Source organism: Fistularia commersonii, chromosome 25 (genome assembly GCF_037954325.1).
Source record: "Fistularia commersonii isolate RoL2024-O1a breed Wild chromosome 25, RoL_Fcom_v1.0, whole genome shotgun sequence".
NCBI classification, from domain to species: domain Eukaryota; kingdom Metazoa; phylum Chordata; class Actinopteri; order Syngnathiformes; family Fistulariidae; genus Fistularia; species Fistularia commersonii.
Window position 1 is genome coordinate 8,166,452 of NC_141308.1, and position 17,568 is coordinate 8,184,019.

The 17,568-nt window shown below is 43.4% G+C and overlaps 1 protein-coding gene across 1 annotated transcript; it reads right to left on the bottom strand.

Moving 5' to 3' along the window:
- Positions 1 to 224: 224 nt before the first annotated feature.
- scinlb (scinderin like b) lies at positions 225 to 17,355 on the bottom strand. Its single transcript, XM_086172553.1, has 17 exons — positions 17,250 to 17,355; positions 15,491 to 15,678; positions 14,511 to 14,665; positions 11,961 to 12,122; positions 11,215 to 11,364; positions 10,436 to 10,525; positions 9,960 to 10,092; positions 9,693 to 9,781; positions 9,338 to 9,553; positions 8,690 to 8,823; positions 8,430 to 8,520; positions 7,337 to 7,507; positions 6,835 to 7,009; positions 6,083 to 6,198; positions 5,755 to 5,832; positions 2,208 to 2,268; positions 225 to 1,006 (listed from the first exon to the last, which is right to left on the bottom strand). The coding sequence occupies exons 2-17, from the start codon at positions 15,669 to 15,671 to the stop codon at positions 846 to 848; spliced, it is 2,163 nt and encodes a 720-aa protein (XP_086028679.1). The 5' UTR covers positions 15,672 to 15,678; positions 17,250 to 17,355; the 3' UTR covers positions 225 to 845.
- Between the last annotated feature and the right edge of the window lie 213 nt (positions 17,356 to 17,568).

Here is a 17,568-nt window from a genome sequence, read left to right on the forward strand (position 1 = left end):
AGTGTCTGTACTCTCCACTTTCATGTCCTCCTTTAACTCAAGACAGATGCTGTGAGATGCAGCGAGATCCCATCCTCTCTTCTCAAGAGAGAGAGAGAGAGAGGAGAGAAAAATGAACTCGGTGAGCTCTGTCTCATAAAGCCAAAAGTCTATGTATGCCGAATTTGGATTATTGCACATTCAGAATCCACAGTCTCTGAAAATGACCACACATAACACATGCCTGAAACTCTGGGAGTTTTATTCAAAAGCCATCCATCTGAGCATTTCAGCTACATGTCATATAGAGTTGAAGAATACAACTGTAGGCCTTTCTGAAAGTCACTGGTAGAGTGATAAAAAAATGCAGCATGCAATTCTTGTAATACAATAATCCAATAATGTAGTACCAATAATAAAAACAAAAAAAGCACAACACATATGGACACGATATGGCAGTGGAATAAATGGATAGATGATGTTGATGATGTCCTTGAAACAAACATGTATTTTTAAGGAATGAAAAAAGAAAAGAGTCTGAATAGGTAATGAGCTGAATATTTAAATTAGAGCCTCAGTGGGCGACATGTGAAGGCGACAAGCTGCTGGATGCGTCAAATTAATAAACCACGTCTGCCAAATAAAAAGTGATGCTGCAAGAGAAACTAAGGAGACAACTGGTGCGAAACATTCGCGTCAATGAAGCCCGGTGCCCTGCACCACGACCAAAGCAGAGCAAGCCCTTCCAGTTTGCAGTGATTACATTGTTTCTGGCACTTGGGGATTGGAGGTGCAATAACTATATCGCAATAGCGGCTGGATAGGCGAGGTGTGGAAGTGGAAGAAAAGAGTCTGTAGTTTGACGTTTAGAATTTGCCACGGATTCTTTCCAGTGGATCTTTGTCCCACATCTTGCTGTCCCAACCCTGGAACCAGCCGATGAAGGTTGGAGGCTCCAGCCCCTGTTTGATGGTGGTGATGGGGAGTCCTCTACGACCGGACGGGTCTGAGTCCACGTACTCTTTTGCTACAGAACAGATACAAGAGCAGGAGCATGTGGTAAAATATGAAAGTCTCACATCACTGTCATCATCATTAGTATTCTGTATTGTTGGAAAACAAATTTCTATGGAAAGTTTACAAAGCCTTCTCTCAGAAACTGATATAAAATCACAACTTTTGCCTTAAAAGGAATATGACAAGTTGCTTACTTCCAAACTTATTTAAAATCACTTAGGGAAGAACCTAAAAGCATTTTGTTACAACATGACGTCACAGATTTAATATGCTTATTTAATTGTTTTGCACCTTATTTTCTGACACTGTCCTGGTCTCTCTTTTATTCGGTCTCACTCATGTTCTGTTCCTTTTCTTTTTACATGTATTAAATAAGGGTCAAAACCTTTGATAACTATAATAACTACATTATCTTTGAAAAGACATGATTCACAATTACCTTTATTAGTTTACGTGACTCAGACAGGTATGAAGGTTCATCTGAATTTCCATAGAACAGGGTTTGTTTTGTGTGAAGCCAGACAAGTTTTTTTATCATCCCTCTTACATTGTTATGTTACATTTTAGAGACTGTAAAATCATAACAATATTCATCTAACAACGTGAAAAGTCATGTCCATGAATTGGCAAATGTTTATGAACCATCTCTGCGAGTTGGTCACAAGTAACACATGGTGGACATCAGCATCACTTCATATCCAATACTGACTGTCTTATTCTGCTGGCGGGAGATCCTTAAATAAACAATGGAAACACAATGAAATGGCCTTTTCTAAAGACGTATACCTTGTTGGACACAAATGAAAATAACAATAATTTTCATACAACTCACCACTGAACGAAACATGCAGAATTAGAAATTGTACAGTCTTTGACCTAGTTATTATAAGTCGGACCTCTTTTGCCACTGTAACTGCCTTATTCGGCAAGGTGCAAAAATAAGCCTCAGATTAACATATTTAGAAATATTTTAAGCCTCAAACTGAGCTGGAAATTGTGCTTAATTCCGTTTTAGTGAAGCAGTCAGTGTTAAGCATGGACAGAGCTAAATTCTCCTTCACAAAGAAGATACTGTCATCCACTGTGGGACGCAGGATGACTTGAAAACCCTACTTGATCTGTGCTCAACAGCTACGGTGTACTTTCTGGCAGCAAATGTCCAATTTAAGACATGTATGATTTCCATCTGTTAGAGTTTTAGTGCGACCAACCTATTTTGGGAGCGCCACTCCTTTCCACTGCATTGGCGTCACTGCCTACCCAAAGGAAGATCTATGGGGGAGGAGGAAAACAGAGTGACTTAGATGAAGTAAACTAGAAAGCTTATTTAAGCCCAATGTAAGCAAATGGACTGGCATAATTTAATTCTAGCCAAAGTGTTCTTATTCATTTCCCAGAACAGTTTACATGCACAGAATAAAGCCATATAGTATAGTAATGAGTAATAATGCAGCCTCAGGGCGGCACTGGCCCGTGCCTCTCCAAGCCTGCCTTGGGGGGGCACGGAGCAGTGTCTCCCTGTGCCGGTCCCAAGCCCGGATAAATGCAGAGGGTTGCGTCAGGAAGGGCATCCGGCGTAAAACTTTTGCCAAAACCAAATATGCGAGACAACCAAAACTATACCATACCGGATCGGTCGCGGACCGGGTTAACAACGACCGCCATTGGTACTGATGACCTACAGGGTACTAATGGAAATTGGGCTACTGTGGGTCGAAGAACAAGAACAAGAAGAAGAGGTGGAGTGCGTGTTCGGAAGCAGAGAGAGAGGAGGAAGGGAAAGAGTCTGGGACTGAGAGTAGGGACTTTGAATGTTGGGACTATGACAGGAAAAGGTAGAGAGCTGGTCGACATGATGCAGAGAAGGAAGGTGGATATACTGTGTGTCCAGGAGACCAGGTGGAAAGGTAGTAAGGCTAGAAGCTTAGGAGCAGGCTTTAAGTTGTACTATTATGGTACTGACAAGAAGAGAAATGGAGTAGGAGTTATCTTGAAGGAGGAGTTTGTTAGGAACGTCCTAGAGGTGAAAAGAATGTCAGATAGACTTATGAGTCTGAAACTGGAAATCGAAGGTGTGATGCTCAATGTTATTAGTGGCTATGCCCCGCAGGTGGGATGTGAATCTGAAGAGAAGGAGAAGTTCTGGAATGAGTTAGATGAAGTGATGCAGAATATTCCCAGAAATGAGAGAGTGGTCATTGGTGCAGACTTCAATGGACATGTCGGTGAAGGCAATAGAGGGGATGAAGAAGTGATGGGCAGATTTGGTATCCAGGATAGGAATGCAGAGGGACAGATGGTGGTAGATTTTGCAAAAAGGATGGAAATGGCTGTAGTGAACACCTTTTTCCAGAAAAAACAGGAACATAGGGTAACTTATAAGAGCGGAGGTAGGAGCACGCAGGTAGACTACATCTTGTATAGACGAGGTAACCTGAAAGAGATTAGTGACTGCAAAGTAGTTGTAGGTGAGAGTGTAGCCAGACAGCATAGGATGGTGGTTTGTAGGATGACTCTGGTGACAAGGAAGATGAAGAGGACAAAGGCAGAGCAGAGGACAAAATGGTGGAAGCTGAAAAGGGAGGAGTGTTGCATGGTTTTCAGGGAGGAGTTGAGAAAGGGTCTGGGTGGTCAGGGTGAGCTTCCAGATGATTGGACAACTACAGCTAGTGTTATCAGGGAGACAGGTAAAAGAGTACTTGGTGTGTCATCTGGAAGGAAAGTAGATAAGGAGACTTGGTGGTGGAATGAGGAAGTGCAGGAGTGTATACAGAGAAAGCGGTTAGCGAAGAAGAAGTGGGATACTGAGAGGACTGAAGAGAACAGACAGGAGTTCAGGGAGGTGCGGCGAAAGGTAAAGATAGAGGTAGCAAAGGCAAAACAAAGGGCTTATGATGACTTGTATGCTCGGTTGGATAGTAAGGAGGGTGAGAATGATCTATACAGGTTGGCGAAACAGAGAGATAAAGATGCAAAGGATGTACAACAGGTCCGGGTGATAAAGGACAGAGAGGGAAATGTATTGACAGATGCTAGAAGAGTGATGGGAAGATGGAAAGAGTACTTTGAAGAACTGATGAATGTGGAAAATGAAAGAGAGGCAAGGGTAGAAGAGGTGACTATTGTAGACCACAAAGTAGCAAAAATTAGTAAAAGTGAAGTGAGGAAGGCATTGAAGAGGATGAAGAGTGGAAAAGCAGTTGGTCCTGATGATATACCTGTGGAGGTGTGGAAGTGTCTAGGAGAGGCAGCGGTAGATTTTCTGACTAGATTATTCAACAGGATCTTAGAGAGTGAGAAGATGCCTGAAGAATGGAGACAAAGTGTGATGGTGCCTATTTTTAAGAATAAAGGGGATGTGCAGAATTGTGGCAACTACAGAGGGATAAAGTTGATGAGCCATACAATGAAGTTATGGGAAAGAGTAGTGGAAACTAGACTGAGAGCAGAAGTCAGCATTTGTGAACAGCAGTATGGCTTCATGCCTAGGAAGAGTACTACAGATGCAGTATTTGCGTTGAGAATGCTAATAGAAAAGTACAGAGAAGGCCAGAGGGAGTTGCACTGCGTTTTTGTAGACCTAGAAAAAGCATATGACAGGGTGCCAAGAGAGGAGCTCTGGTATTGTATGAGGAAGTCTGGAGTGGCAGAGAAGTATGTTGGACTGGTGCAGGACATGTATGCTAGCTGTGAGACACTGGTACGGTGTGCTGTAGGGGTAACAGAGAAGTTCAAGGTGGAGGTGGGACTCCATCAGGGATCAGCACTGAGCCCCTTCTTGTTTGCAATGGTGATGGATAGGCTGACAGATGAAGTTAGACAGGAATCCCCATGGACCATGATGTTTGCGGATGACATTGTGATCTGTAGTGAGAGCAGACAACAGGTAGAGGAAAATCTAGAGAGGTGGAGGTATGCTCTGGAAAGGAGAGGAATGAAAGTTAGTCGCAGCAAGACAGAATATATGTGTGTGAATGAGAGGAACTCGGGTGGAGCGGTGAGGCTACAGGGAATGGAGATCAAGAAGCTGGAGGATTTCAGGTACTTAGGGTCAACAGTCCAGAGCAACGGAGAGTGCGGAAAAGAGGTGAAGAGACGGGTCCAAGCAGGTTGGAATGGGTGGAGAAAAGTGTCAGGGGTACTATGTGATAGAAGACTATCGGCCAGAATAAAAGGAAAGGTGTACAAGACAGTGGTGAGACCAGCGATGATGTATGGACTAGAAACTGTTACAATGACCAAAAGACAGCAGGCAGAACTAGAGGTTGCAGAGATGAAGATGTTGAGGTTCTCTTTGGGAGTGACCAGGATGGATAGGATCAGGAATGAATCTATCAGAGGGACGGCACATGTTCGATGTTTTGGAGAGAAGGTCAGAGAAGCCAGACTGAGATGGTTCGGTCATGTACAGAGAAGAGATAGTGAATATATTGGTAGACGGATGCTGGAATTGGAGCTGCCAGGCAAGAGGTCTCGAGGAAGACCAAAGAGAAGATTTATGGACGTAGTGAGAGAGGATATGAAAGTAGCTGGTGTGAGAGAGGAAGATACAGAGAATAGGGTTAGATGGAGAAAGTTGACTCGCTGTGGCGACCCCTAACGGGAAAAGCCGAAAGAAGAAGAAGAAGAAGTATAGTAATGAGTAATACCTCAAGATGGTCATTGGCTTATAGGGATGAATGTTCTACACACATTTATATAATCCTCTATTTCATCCATGAAGAATTTCTGAATTTGACACCAGAAGGCTCATCATACCTGGTCCCAGGTATCCAGGAGCATGACATCATCGGTAGCCAAGTCTGACTGAGTGAAATCCCCTGGTACTTCTTCCACCTGACCATGACACAGGATGTGTAGGTTTGAGCACAAGCACATTCACATAGAGTTCATTCTCAAAAACAATCGAGTCGCACTGTTAAAAATGGGCAGAAGGGAAAAGAAAGGGTCAATTAAGTACAAATAATTAGATGACATACTTTACATTGTTGTTTAGAATGAACTATTTACATATTGACACTGCAACCGAGCTCATATAAAAGGTTAGCTCTTAGTTAGGGAGGAAAGTAGATCCTCTGCGACTTACGCAAAGCCTTCCACTTTTGTTGGAGCAGCCGAACAGGCGTGGAGGTTTGATCACGTTCCGCAGACTTTTGGATGTCTGGTAGTCCCTCTTGCCACCCAGAGCTGACCAGAACGCAGCTGGAGGAGAGAAAATTCCAACATCAGCTCCAGTTACGTTATCTCAAGTTCTTTGCGCTGAACAGGATGCAAAACAAGTCTTCCAGACACCCGTGATTCTTAAGGGCACTTAAAGCAGCCCGATTTCTGTGACCTATTGACTTATTTGTCGTCCCGTGAGCCATAGACTCAATTTGTAAGGAGGGATAGATCTTTTGGAGTGATTCCGTTATATTAATCTGGCTGCGTGGTGGTTAATAGTCTGAATTTAAAAAGTCTGCCACTTCAGACACGTCAGTCAAAGCAGTTCATGTTAATTTGGAACACAGTCCAACACTAAGTAAATTTTATGGCTGTGCTTTTAAAATCAAAATGCAACTGAGTCCAGAAGTCTATTATATAATTAAAAAATTAAATCCTTTTAGGTTTTTATGCAGAAAAATGCCACTTTTTAAAATGTAGCATCATAGTTTTTGCGTAGAATTTCTGCAAGCGCCATCCCTGATGTTCAAACTGTGCTTAGCCATTCAAAACCCTTATTCCTTCGTGATTATGACTTAAATTCTCAGGTTATTTACGAGGTACCAAACATGTGAGGCTTTGCTCGAGGTTTTGAAATGGTTTTGGTAAAGTAGTTGACCCCTTGGGGATGCGTACCTGGCTCCTTGCCCTCTGACACCTGACTGGGGCTGCCGCCAAGGAAGCCCACCACATGCTTGGCAGCATCCATCTCGTCATCGCTGGCCCCCTGGCCCCGCCACACAAACAGGCCGCTTGGGGATTTCAGCACAAACACATCATTTGTGTTCAGATTTGGGGCAGAGGGCTCCACCTGTGGAAACACGTGCAGAAATTAGCTATAAATAATTAATAAATCATTGAAAATTTTTTTTGACCAATCTCTCCAAAGTCCAAAAGAAATGACCTCGAATTTGATAACAAATCACCCCAAAAAAGGCATGAATATACCTCAAATTAGCAGAAAATCAAAGTGATTTACAAAAAAAATAACCTCAAAATTGAAATGACATTACCTGGAAACAACAAAACTAAGGATTTGCAATAAATGACCGAAGAATTGTTTGTTTGTCGTCAAGCGGAAAGTCTGAGAATCCTCCCCGATTAAAACGCTGAAGCGCCTTGGCAGAACTTGGCTCACCTCCACAGCTCGGGTGGCGTTAGAGGAGCTCTTCCTGATGTGGAAGAGGCGGGTGCTGCCCGCCTGAGTCTGTCCACCTTTACGTGACGTTCCCCCGCTGTGGATGACCATGGGTTTACCCTGGAACAGGCTCATCAGGTGGGGCGGCTCCTGACCCTGGGTCACTCTCACCTGTGGATCATTATTAATTTCTCACTACGTTGAAACAATTTAGTCCTGACGTCTGATAAATGCAACTGGATATGGTTGAGATCATTTTTCTCTGGACCGGTTACAGTATTTTCTGCAATCCAAACTGCAGACAGGCAGAAACTTGCATGTGCTGTGATTCACTGTCAGCATTGCTTTCTGATGTTTCAGGCTGATCTAAAAGAATGTTATTGTTTCAAAATGGAGCAGTTAAATTGACCATTATGAGTCTCGAGTTGAATCCACTAAGGGTGATGTATCACCACTTGTTGGCCGACTGTTGGCAGACAGAGAAGCGATTTGTACAGGGATGAGCAGTGTGCAATTGGAATTTAAACAAACATTGCCCTCTGCTGGTTTTCTTGTGTCATTTTAATTTATAGCGCAAAGTGCAGGAGTCGAACCTACCAATACTGGCACAAAGAACGTCAAGGGGAGTCTGGCTTTTTTACTTAAATCAACACATTCCCTTTTCATTTTTGAACCATTGTTTTGTTAATATCAACAATGGATTTTTTTTTTTCACAAATAGTCTGTTAAATGTTATTTGTGCAAAGGATGTCAATTTTGAATTGTGCACACAATTGGTTTTGTCATCGCTGGAATGTAAGATGATGACTCTGTTTGCCAAACATCTCCTAGAGAACACCCTGGGTTTTTTTAAGATCTTGAGAAGCGGACTGTCTAAACAAAAAATCTTTTGCCAAATCTTGTTTGTCTCATTGCATCTCCGGCAGCAGAAAAAACATCTTAACGGCGGTTATGTCTGGAGGTAAAGGAGATGAGTTCTTATTCTAATCATTTTTTAAGTTTTTAAGAACACGAACGGCAACCCCCAGTAGTGAGTATGCAGGAACTTTTGGTCAAACTAATGTTAATAAAGTGACAATGAACAAGCACATACCTGAACTGGGGCTCCTCCCATTGAGTCATCCAGTTTTACTGTAAGGAACGCTGAAGCAGCCAGCTCATCCTGTGTGCACTTCAGCCCCTGCCTGACCAAAGAACACACACACAGTTTCATGTTTTGCAGGCTGGCTTAATGAGCACTGCTTCTAACTCATAGTATTGAAGGGAAAGAACTGCGCATGCAATATTGCCATTGATTCTATGCTTGTGTATTTACATATGCATGTATTCAGACACAGACTAATGCATACACACCAAGTGTATATAATGTGTCGCTCCGGGCCACCCAGTCTGTAGCTGTACAGGATGAGGTAGCAGTCTCCTCCATAAAAGTGGCCATAAGAAGACGGATCCACAGCCACCTTCTCGCCGTTGTCCACGCGCCAAATCTAATGGGAGGACAGACTACTTAGTCTTCACTATTTCATGAGCAGGTATCCAATATGGTGTTTAGATCATTTGTGTCAGTAAAAGCATGAAAAACCTTAACAAGTCCTGTATTTTGAAAGACTTTAACCATCAAAATGTACTTCAAGTGCCATGACTTTTGGAATATTGAGAGCGCCTGAATATTAGAAAAAAAAATTGCACCTATATAGGCCGCACTTGTCTGTAACCTATCCGTTATAATCCATTTGTAACATGAGATATTTACACGGAAGGATTTTTTTAAACTTTTCAAATGCTTTTTCTCCGAACCTGAAACAAGTCTGGTGAAAAAAATAAAAAATACAGTAGCCAATATTACAATATTGCAATTATAACTAATTTCATTTATTTAACAAATGCAGTAAGGGAGGATGTATAGTAGTCCCCTCTGGAATGTCATAGCGCAAAAAAATAAAGTGACTGTACAACTAGAACCTCAACCTCTATGGTACGGACATAAATAAATAACCTCACCTGCACTTTGCCCTTGCCATCATCCACCATGCCATGCTGAGCGGCCATGGCCTTGTTGGAGTGCAGGGAGGACGCATCGAAGGGCACCTGTTCCACTTTGGCGATGCGTCCGATGGTGTAAGCCTTACTTGGGCCGGTGGTCTCATCTTTGTCCCTCCAGTCACTGAAGAATTGCTTGAACAGGGTCGTCTCTGCTCCGGCAGGAATCACCTGGATCTGCAGGAGAAACCGTCCAGACAGGGTGGGATTTCACTGATTTGTATTTGGAAAATTGCAAGAATTACAGTGATGTACGTTCGAGATGCATCAACATCAGTATTAACAACATCAGCATGTAACATTACGATAACTTTACCTGGGTCTTTGCAGAGTATCCTTTGTCCACGATGAACTTCTGACCGGCTGACATGGCTGCTTTACGCTCTGACATGTTTGCCTTGGGACCTGATTTAAAGGAAGAGAAGGATGACAAGGGGGATTATAACTCACAAAAGCGCCATCACGATTTCACCGTCCTTGATGCTACTTCGAGAATGCTCGTTCTCAACAAGCTCAAGACACAGAGATGGGGGCGGGGCGGGAGGTTGGCATCTTTAGTGCAATGGGACGATAATGTCGGCACCTTTCCACACGAATACGTTCCTGTCCACTCCGTTGTCCAGAATGTAACACTCTTCAGGAGACAGCATCGCCTGTTTGAAAGGACTAGTCGGAGCCACAGCAGACACTTTCATTGTGCCGGATGCATCAGAGATCTGCAGAGCACAGGAGGATCATCAGATGATTACCAACGTCAGACACTAGAAAAAAAAAACAACTGAAAATTCTGCAAGAAAAAAAACAGTCAATTTCATACAATAAGGTAAGCCGGTCTGAAATTGAAATGTAAATATTTCCATGTTAAATGTCTATTCCCAAATGTTGTCAATGGGGAAATCAAATGACTTCAACAGACTTGATTCAGTCCAATATGCTGATGTCTAGCTTCAAGTTCCCTCCAGCTTATTTTTTGAAGATTTTAAAATGTACATAAATAGACATCCAAGCACAATGTTTGTAATGCTTTGATTTAAATCAAAAGGCGATCATGTGACTCACCATGTAGAGGGCGCCCTTCTTCCTGTTGGAGGTGTCCACCTTGTCATCGTCCGGAGTACTGGGAGCGATGGCGGATTTTGGCCCCAAAACCTACAGGAAAAAAACAGAAATCACTTTAGTGGTGAAGACTTCACCATACAGTGAAAAATAAACTGACTCTGGTTTGCAATCATGAAGTTTTTTTGTTTTTTTTTTGTTTTTTTTTTTTGCATCAAGCTCATGTTACCTACCCATGCATTTTTCTGGAAGATTCTTTGCAACTCAAGTAAAATTGAGTCACCTTGAAATAAAGAAATACGTGAAAACCTATTTGTTTGTTCCAAGAACTCGTCTCACTAGAAACAGTACCTTTGTTTTTACATTCACATTTACATTTTGAAAATATAGCAGAAAACACAAACGTGCGTTACACTAAGAAACCCTTGCCAGTCTCTTTTGGGTGCCATGTTCCAGAGTGATACTGCACGAGCCCAGATTAACATTGAATCTCTTAGGGGCTGAATTGAGGCTACTATGGAGTTTACCCTCCTTGTTTGTAAATCATTATAATGCCGCTTTGGCACGGAGTTGGCACATGAGCAGCATTACAAAGGATGGCATTGTTGCCTTTGGTTCCCACGCTGACTAGCACACTGACTGGGAAACACATCAACCGCACTTGTAACATTGGGATGAAACAGTCGGTGAGATCCGAGGGAAAAGAGAGAAAATCGGGAATATGCATGCACCCGTATGTGTGTGTATGTTTGTCCATCTGTTGCTGCGTGCGTGCCCATCACCTGTATGATGGGAGGCAGTTCCTCTCCCTCTTCCACCATGTGCAGCTTAGCTCGGCCGTTTCTCTCATTATCTCGAATGTCAATGGCGACCTCAGAGGCCTTCAGCCTCTCGAAGCGATTACACTCGCTGCCACACCACTGATAGACGTCCTGCAGGGGAGGACAAGAGGCAAAGGAATGTTGATGAGGTCTACGGATATAGAGGGGAAGAAAACACAGACAGAGAAGAAGCACATACTAGTAGTAATATGCAACTTTAATGACAGGTTCTTAATTCCAACCAATGTTGGACCACTTACTGTACTGTTTTTATACTGTTTTTATTTTGAAATCTTTAAATTGTATCTGTTGGCTGTTGTAATTGCTCCTTAAATTAATATGGCTTTATAAACTATCCTTACTTTTAAATAGACAAAACAGTAGTAAATAAGGAGGCATTAATTAAAATTAAAATAATATCAACAAATACCTAAAAATGTTGAATAATAATAATTGAATATCACCTAAAATAATTATAGATATATAAAAATGTAAATTAAAAATGACCTTACATGCATTTCAACTTAAATTCAACTCAATTAAAAATAAACAAATGAACACTTGCCAAACAATGGTAAAACATCAAAAGAAAATTAACTAGAAATGAGGAAAAAAAGTGGCAGAAGTTCACCAGAAAATTTATCACGCGATGTTGCGAGTGAGTGAATGCATCTGTTTGCGTGGAAGTGAACGGAAGCTGCAGTCACCTTTCCCAGGTCAATGATGAAACAGTCTCCTTTGTTGAAGCTGGCCCAGGACATCTCCACCTCAGTGGCTCTGATGGCCCTCCGACCCTTGATGTGCAGCAGACGCTTCACGTTCATGTCGTTGGTGACCACGTGTTGAAAACCGGACGCGACGCCACCTTTCTGCCAGACAAGGATTCATTGCGCGTGTGAGTTAATGTCACACGGATCTATAAGTTACGCATCGCTGAATATGTATATTTGTTCAGGGCAGGAAAACATGCTCGATTCTTTTATCATACTAAATATTTGGCTTGGAGCTGCAGTGATGTTGCTGGATGTACACTCACACTGAACATTGCCGGGGGCTTTGAATGGAAGGAGTCAGACGATTGGACGGGACGAAAAGCTCAAAACATGGGGGGCGGTGAGGAAGAAATTCATTTTATAACCAAAACAAAGGGATGGGCAAAAACTTGTTTGCCATGTAAGGAGATCTCCACGTGCACTAACACACACACACACACACTAAATGTGGAGAAATTCAAAGTGGCATAATATCAGACTTTGGACAAAACCACGTCTGTTCTTTGTTGTACCTTGGAGGGAGGGCCGTCGCGCAACGTGCCATCCTTAGCGAAGCCATAAAACAGAACAGGTATTTACAAGACACGCAAAGAAACGATGAAGACATACGCTTCCAGAGTAAGAAATGTGTACACAGCGATGGCTTATGTTTGGAGAACCTTTCGATGTGAAGCAGCTAAAGCCAGCCTGTCAGGTCATGAGAGTGCAACTTCCTTGTTATGAAACTGTCCATTGAGGACTTGGCATTTAACCACAAAGGCACTGAGTCTTGTTAGCATCTGGAGGAGTGCCTGCTGAACCACAAAATGGAAACCATATTCAGCCTGCCGGCCTTTCTTGAGCGAGAAGCAGTAAAATTTTCCATGGAGACAATACAGGCACTGTTTATTCCAAAAGAGGGACTGCAAAGGTACCAAAACTAGTAACAAGTCTTCATAAATAAACTTTTCACAAGATCTGCACAAAATCCTGCAATCTTCCGATCGTCCGAAAAAAAAACAAACTTTCTTCCGCGAAGGTCTGTTTTAAACCAAAAAAACGAAGAAATCAGCCCCCCGCGCCCCTCCCTTCACAGTGAAATGGATCTGGCCTTTGGCAAATTAACTGGAATGAGCTTGAGAATTTTTGCCCGATTTTTGTGGGCTAAAAAAAACAACAAAGAGCTGACAGTAAAACATCTTAATAGCGCGGTTCAGTTCTCTAATATCCATTGCATAGCCATTCCAAGCTAATATTGCATAACAATAGCTGGATGTGAGGGTTTCTTCTTCTCACATGCAGGGCAGAGTTTCTACCTTCTACTTTTAGTTGAATATGAGTATCTAGGTTAATCATTTTCAACCAAAGTTAGAGGAGAGCATTTTAATTAGAGACAGCCGGTTGAAAAAGTGGGTTGTGTCTCTCAAAACGTTTCCTTTTGAACAGCCCGGTTGCCTTGGTTACAGACTGACACGCCCCGAGACGTAAACGTCTGAGAGGGAAAAGCAGAGCGAACTTCAGACTCATCGGCTTATTTAGCTGCCAATCATTAGACACAGCACCTGGGTCAAAGAGAATTCTGAGGAAATTTGCTGCCACGTTTCAGTCACTATCGCCTTCAGTCTCACCGTCTCTGTCGGGAATATTATCTCACTCTACGACTGATTTCTGCGTCTTCGTCGGGGACTGTTTCATTATTGCGGTCTCTGTTCTGAATGGCCCACGCGCTTTGTGGATGTTTCATCCACTTTAGAGGGCCTGCTTTGAATTTGGCACATTCAGAATCGGTGTGTTCTGCGCCAACAGCAGGGGAGGGGAGCTACCCGCTGTCACCTGGGTTACTCACTACAAAGTGTCTACTTCTGTGTACAAAAGTACTGCCAATAACCCCCTACTTAGTCTCTTAAGAACCGTGTATTTATGTGCTGTCTTGCAGTAAGCTGATACTTAATTTAAGGCCAGCCTTTTGTTGTGGAAATGAAATACAGCATCAGATATCTCAAAGATCTCACCCTGACCAAATGCTAAAGTCCTTACAGTTCAGCTATATTTGATTTTTCGCAGCTTATTGTAATAACACGAGGTCCTGACATGGTGCACTGAGACTGTCTACACAGCGAACGCTGCAGAGGGCAAACATTATCACAGTCCTCATGTTTGCATTTAGCTCAGAGACGGGGGGTTGTTATGTACACAGAACCGCCGGTTTTAAAGTCCTGTTGGGTTGTAAACGTGAATCTGCTTCCTGAAATGTCACTTTCATGGTTTCCCCGTGGCCTCTGAGAGCTCCAATTACGTCATATTTGAAAAAATGAAATAAAAAAAGGATAAAATCTGAAAAACATAACTTATGAAGTTGTGCTTGTTGTGGTACTTCCTACCAAATTAGCTACCATGAATGGCTTGATGATTTTTCCATCTTGGTGTGGTGACGATCCAGGGTATTCTTCTTTTCCACCCCCCTTTCCCCAACACACACACACCTTTTTGGACACTGATGCTCACCTGATACTTAATGCCCGACTTGAAGTATCCAAGGAAGGCGTTGGATTCGCAGTTCTGCACCTCTCTGTACTGCACTGGCCCGCCACCCAGGAAGTCATCCAGCTGCATAGCAAAGATAGCCGCCGCTCCGCTCTCATCCTGCGAACACTCGTCCCCTGAAAGGAAGGAAAAAACCGTATTGGACTGTTGTTGCCCTCAAGTGTTGCTAAGAAGTCGCCCGCGGCCCGCTGCCCGCTGCCGGGTCCTGGATTAGTCTCTGAGTCAACCATGGAGCCTCTGAATCACGTCGGCCACACCTGGATGCCGACACACGACATGGATAAACTGTTCCATCATGTCAGGACAAAGAATTAATGCATTGTGTGCATTTGCTGCAGAAAGCTCACGGGTCTCCTGCCTGCTGGGTGAGGAAAACTTGCAGAGACCGGTGGCGGTATTCCCCGTGTGACTCAGCCTTGTTTGTATTATATAACCCAAAATCTAAAGAGCATGAGAAAAGTCATAGCTTCCAAGCTGAAAGTAGAAGTCTCCTCCTCGTCATGAACGGCGTCGTATCAGAACAGGAAGAGCGATGCGGTCGAAAGTTGTTTCACAACCGGCTGCTGCTTTTGAAGCATTGTGGACGGAGACTCTGACGACAGACGGCGTCGCAAGCCTGAGCTCTGTTCTCGCTAAAACCGCCGCCATCATCGTGTACGAACCTGCTCATCCCTGACGGCACGTTCTACATTCATACGCAGTCAACTTCAGAGGAAGTTTCAATTCTGTTTTTTTGACCACCTTTTTATCGCTTCAAGATTCACTTCTTAATTCCTGAAACTTTTCTGAGCTCAGGCAACAAAGCTCATCCTCGCGTACAAATCGATCTTCGGGCGTCACGTTAGATATCCGATCCGAGAGTCAATACTTCCAGGAATAACGTGAAGAAACACTGTATGTTTTTTTTTTTTTTTTATTCATCCAAACCGAGGGTGTCTTACCAAGCCACATGTGTATGTTGTACGAAGGGGCTGAAGTGGTGAAGAGCAGCAGGTAGGCATCTCCGGTGAAGAAGTTCCCGTGGAGGGCCTTGGGAACGGGCTTCAGGTCCATGTTCTCGATGCGCCACACCTGCAGCCCGGGCTGCTTCCCAGCGTTCACGAACTCCTTGTGGGAAACCATTATAGCTCTGGGAGAGTGAGAAAGAGATGGAGATGGAAGTAGGGATAGGCGAGATTCGATTAAAATGTTTTTGCCTGGAAATAATTTGTCTCAAAGCTCGAAAATTCCGACCAAATCGAAAATTTGACGGAAGACGCGCATGATGCGACAAAGAATTGTAATTATGGTGATTTTATCGGTGAGATTCCTTGCAAACAACGGAGGGGGACAAGAGGCTACTCATGATCCTTGGAGCGTGAGTATTTATAACCAAAAAAGTCCTTTAACTGGTAAACAAATACCTTCTATCCACATTACATAGTGCTCACAATCAACTGAGACAACGCATGTTTATTTACCAGGTGTAGAAAGACCGCCAATCAAATTTTGTGTCTGCTAAACATCACAATCGGCTCCAAATTTGGTACCGACTCGGTTCCAATTCCAAATAACTCATCGATATCCGGCCACGCCCGTTCAAGGCGGACGGCTGTGCGAGCTTTCTCCCAACCGAGTACTTGCCCACGGGGGAATGTTAGGTTTCTGATAATCTTTTCACCACTTCTTTCAAGACGCTATAAATTAATCAAACAAAATCTGACTTGAACGTATTTCAAGGGACAAAATGTGATCCTGCGATGGGAACATACTTCTGCACTTGCAAGATTATGCAGATTACTGGTTGGCCCGATTACACAAGAGCAAGATTACAAGATGCTTTAAGGGGATTATTGCTGCAGTCAAATTGACGGAAAACGGTGATGCCACAGCGCCCACATCAGTTTCCACTTCCTCAAAACCAGACAGGACCCAAATGTCGCTCTATATCCTCCTGTACACAACTTGCATCCATACTTTCATCCTTGCGTCTCATTTATTGTGCATTGAAGACTTAAGAGGATTCAATCCGACTACCCGGACGCAATCCGAACAACCTCCTCGTCCCCGGTTTCCTGGAGTTGGTCCGGTTGTGTGTAAACTCTGCAGCTCAGGTTTCAGCTGGCATCAAACCCAGCAGCCTCCCCGGTCAGTCATTGGTGCTGCATCATCAGTCCTCATGCACTAATGGAGGCTTCCCGGCTGCACTCACAGCCAAAGCATCTACCCAGGCTTGTGCAGGAGAGGGGGGGAGGGGGTGCTGGGCAGGAGCTTGATTTATGTGCAAGTAAAAGCGTTTGAAAACGAACAAACCAGGAGATCATCATCATTATCATCTTCATCCCACCCATGCGTGTCTCCTTTAGTTTTTACGCACTAGTCCTTTACTTGTATTACATAACCACCGCTCTAATTCTTGGATGCCCCAAAATAGGGAAATCTCACCGTTTCGCAGAGAAGAATTTAACATATAATAAACTAACACAAAACTAAAACAAGTTAGTCCTTTTTTTTTATCATATTTTTCGATTTTCTTTTCTTTTCTTGCGCAGCGCGGCACATCTGGAAACACCATTTGCGGTGATCAACTCTTGGCAGAGCGCATAAACACGAGAAATTGAGTTTCATGCATTTATAAAATAAGAAAAAATAGAATTAAGTGAACAAAAGTTCGTGCATAGATGTTTAAATCTGCAGATAAAAGAGAAAAGCGGAACTCACAGTTTGAACGGCGATCTTTAGAGGGGCGGAGGAGGAGAAGACTGGCGGAGGCTCTGAGGGAGGGAATGAAGCCTCGCTGCAGGAGGAGGAAGAGGAGGGTCTGTATGGCAGAAGGGGAGGGGGGGGGGCATCTGTAGGCAACAAGCTGTGGGTGTGTGTGTTTGTGGGTGTGTGTGTGTTTGTGTGTGTAGGGGGTGATCGTCTGTTTTGACTTCCGGTAGGCGGTGTGAAGGATAACAACCAGATTAACATATGAATGAATCCCTATTAAACTCGGATTAATAGAGCAGGATCCAAGGGGCTCCTCTCATTTGTAATG

Bases quoted from the DNA above. Each gene is read 5' to 3' on its own strand.
- scinlb (XM_086172553.1), bottom strand. From the start codon at position 15,671: ATGGTTTCCCACAAGGAGTTCGTGAACGCTGGGAAGCAGCCCGGGCTG. The intron at 11,365-11,960 runs GTGACTGCAGCT...CCTCCCCTGCAG, and splicing joins TCATCATTGACCTGGGAAAG to GACGTCTATCAGTGGTGTGG. The intron at 7,508-8,429 runs GTATGTGCTTGT...AATGATCCACAG, and splicing joins TGGGAGGAGCCCCAGTTCAG to GTGAGAGTGACCCAGGGTCA.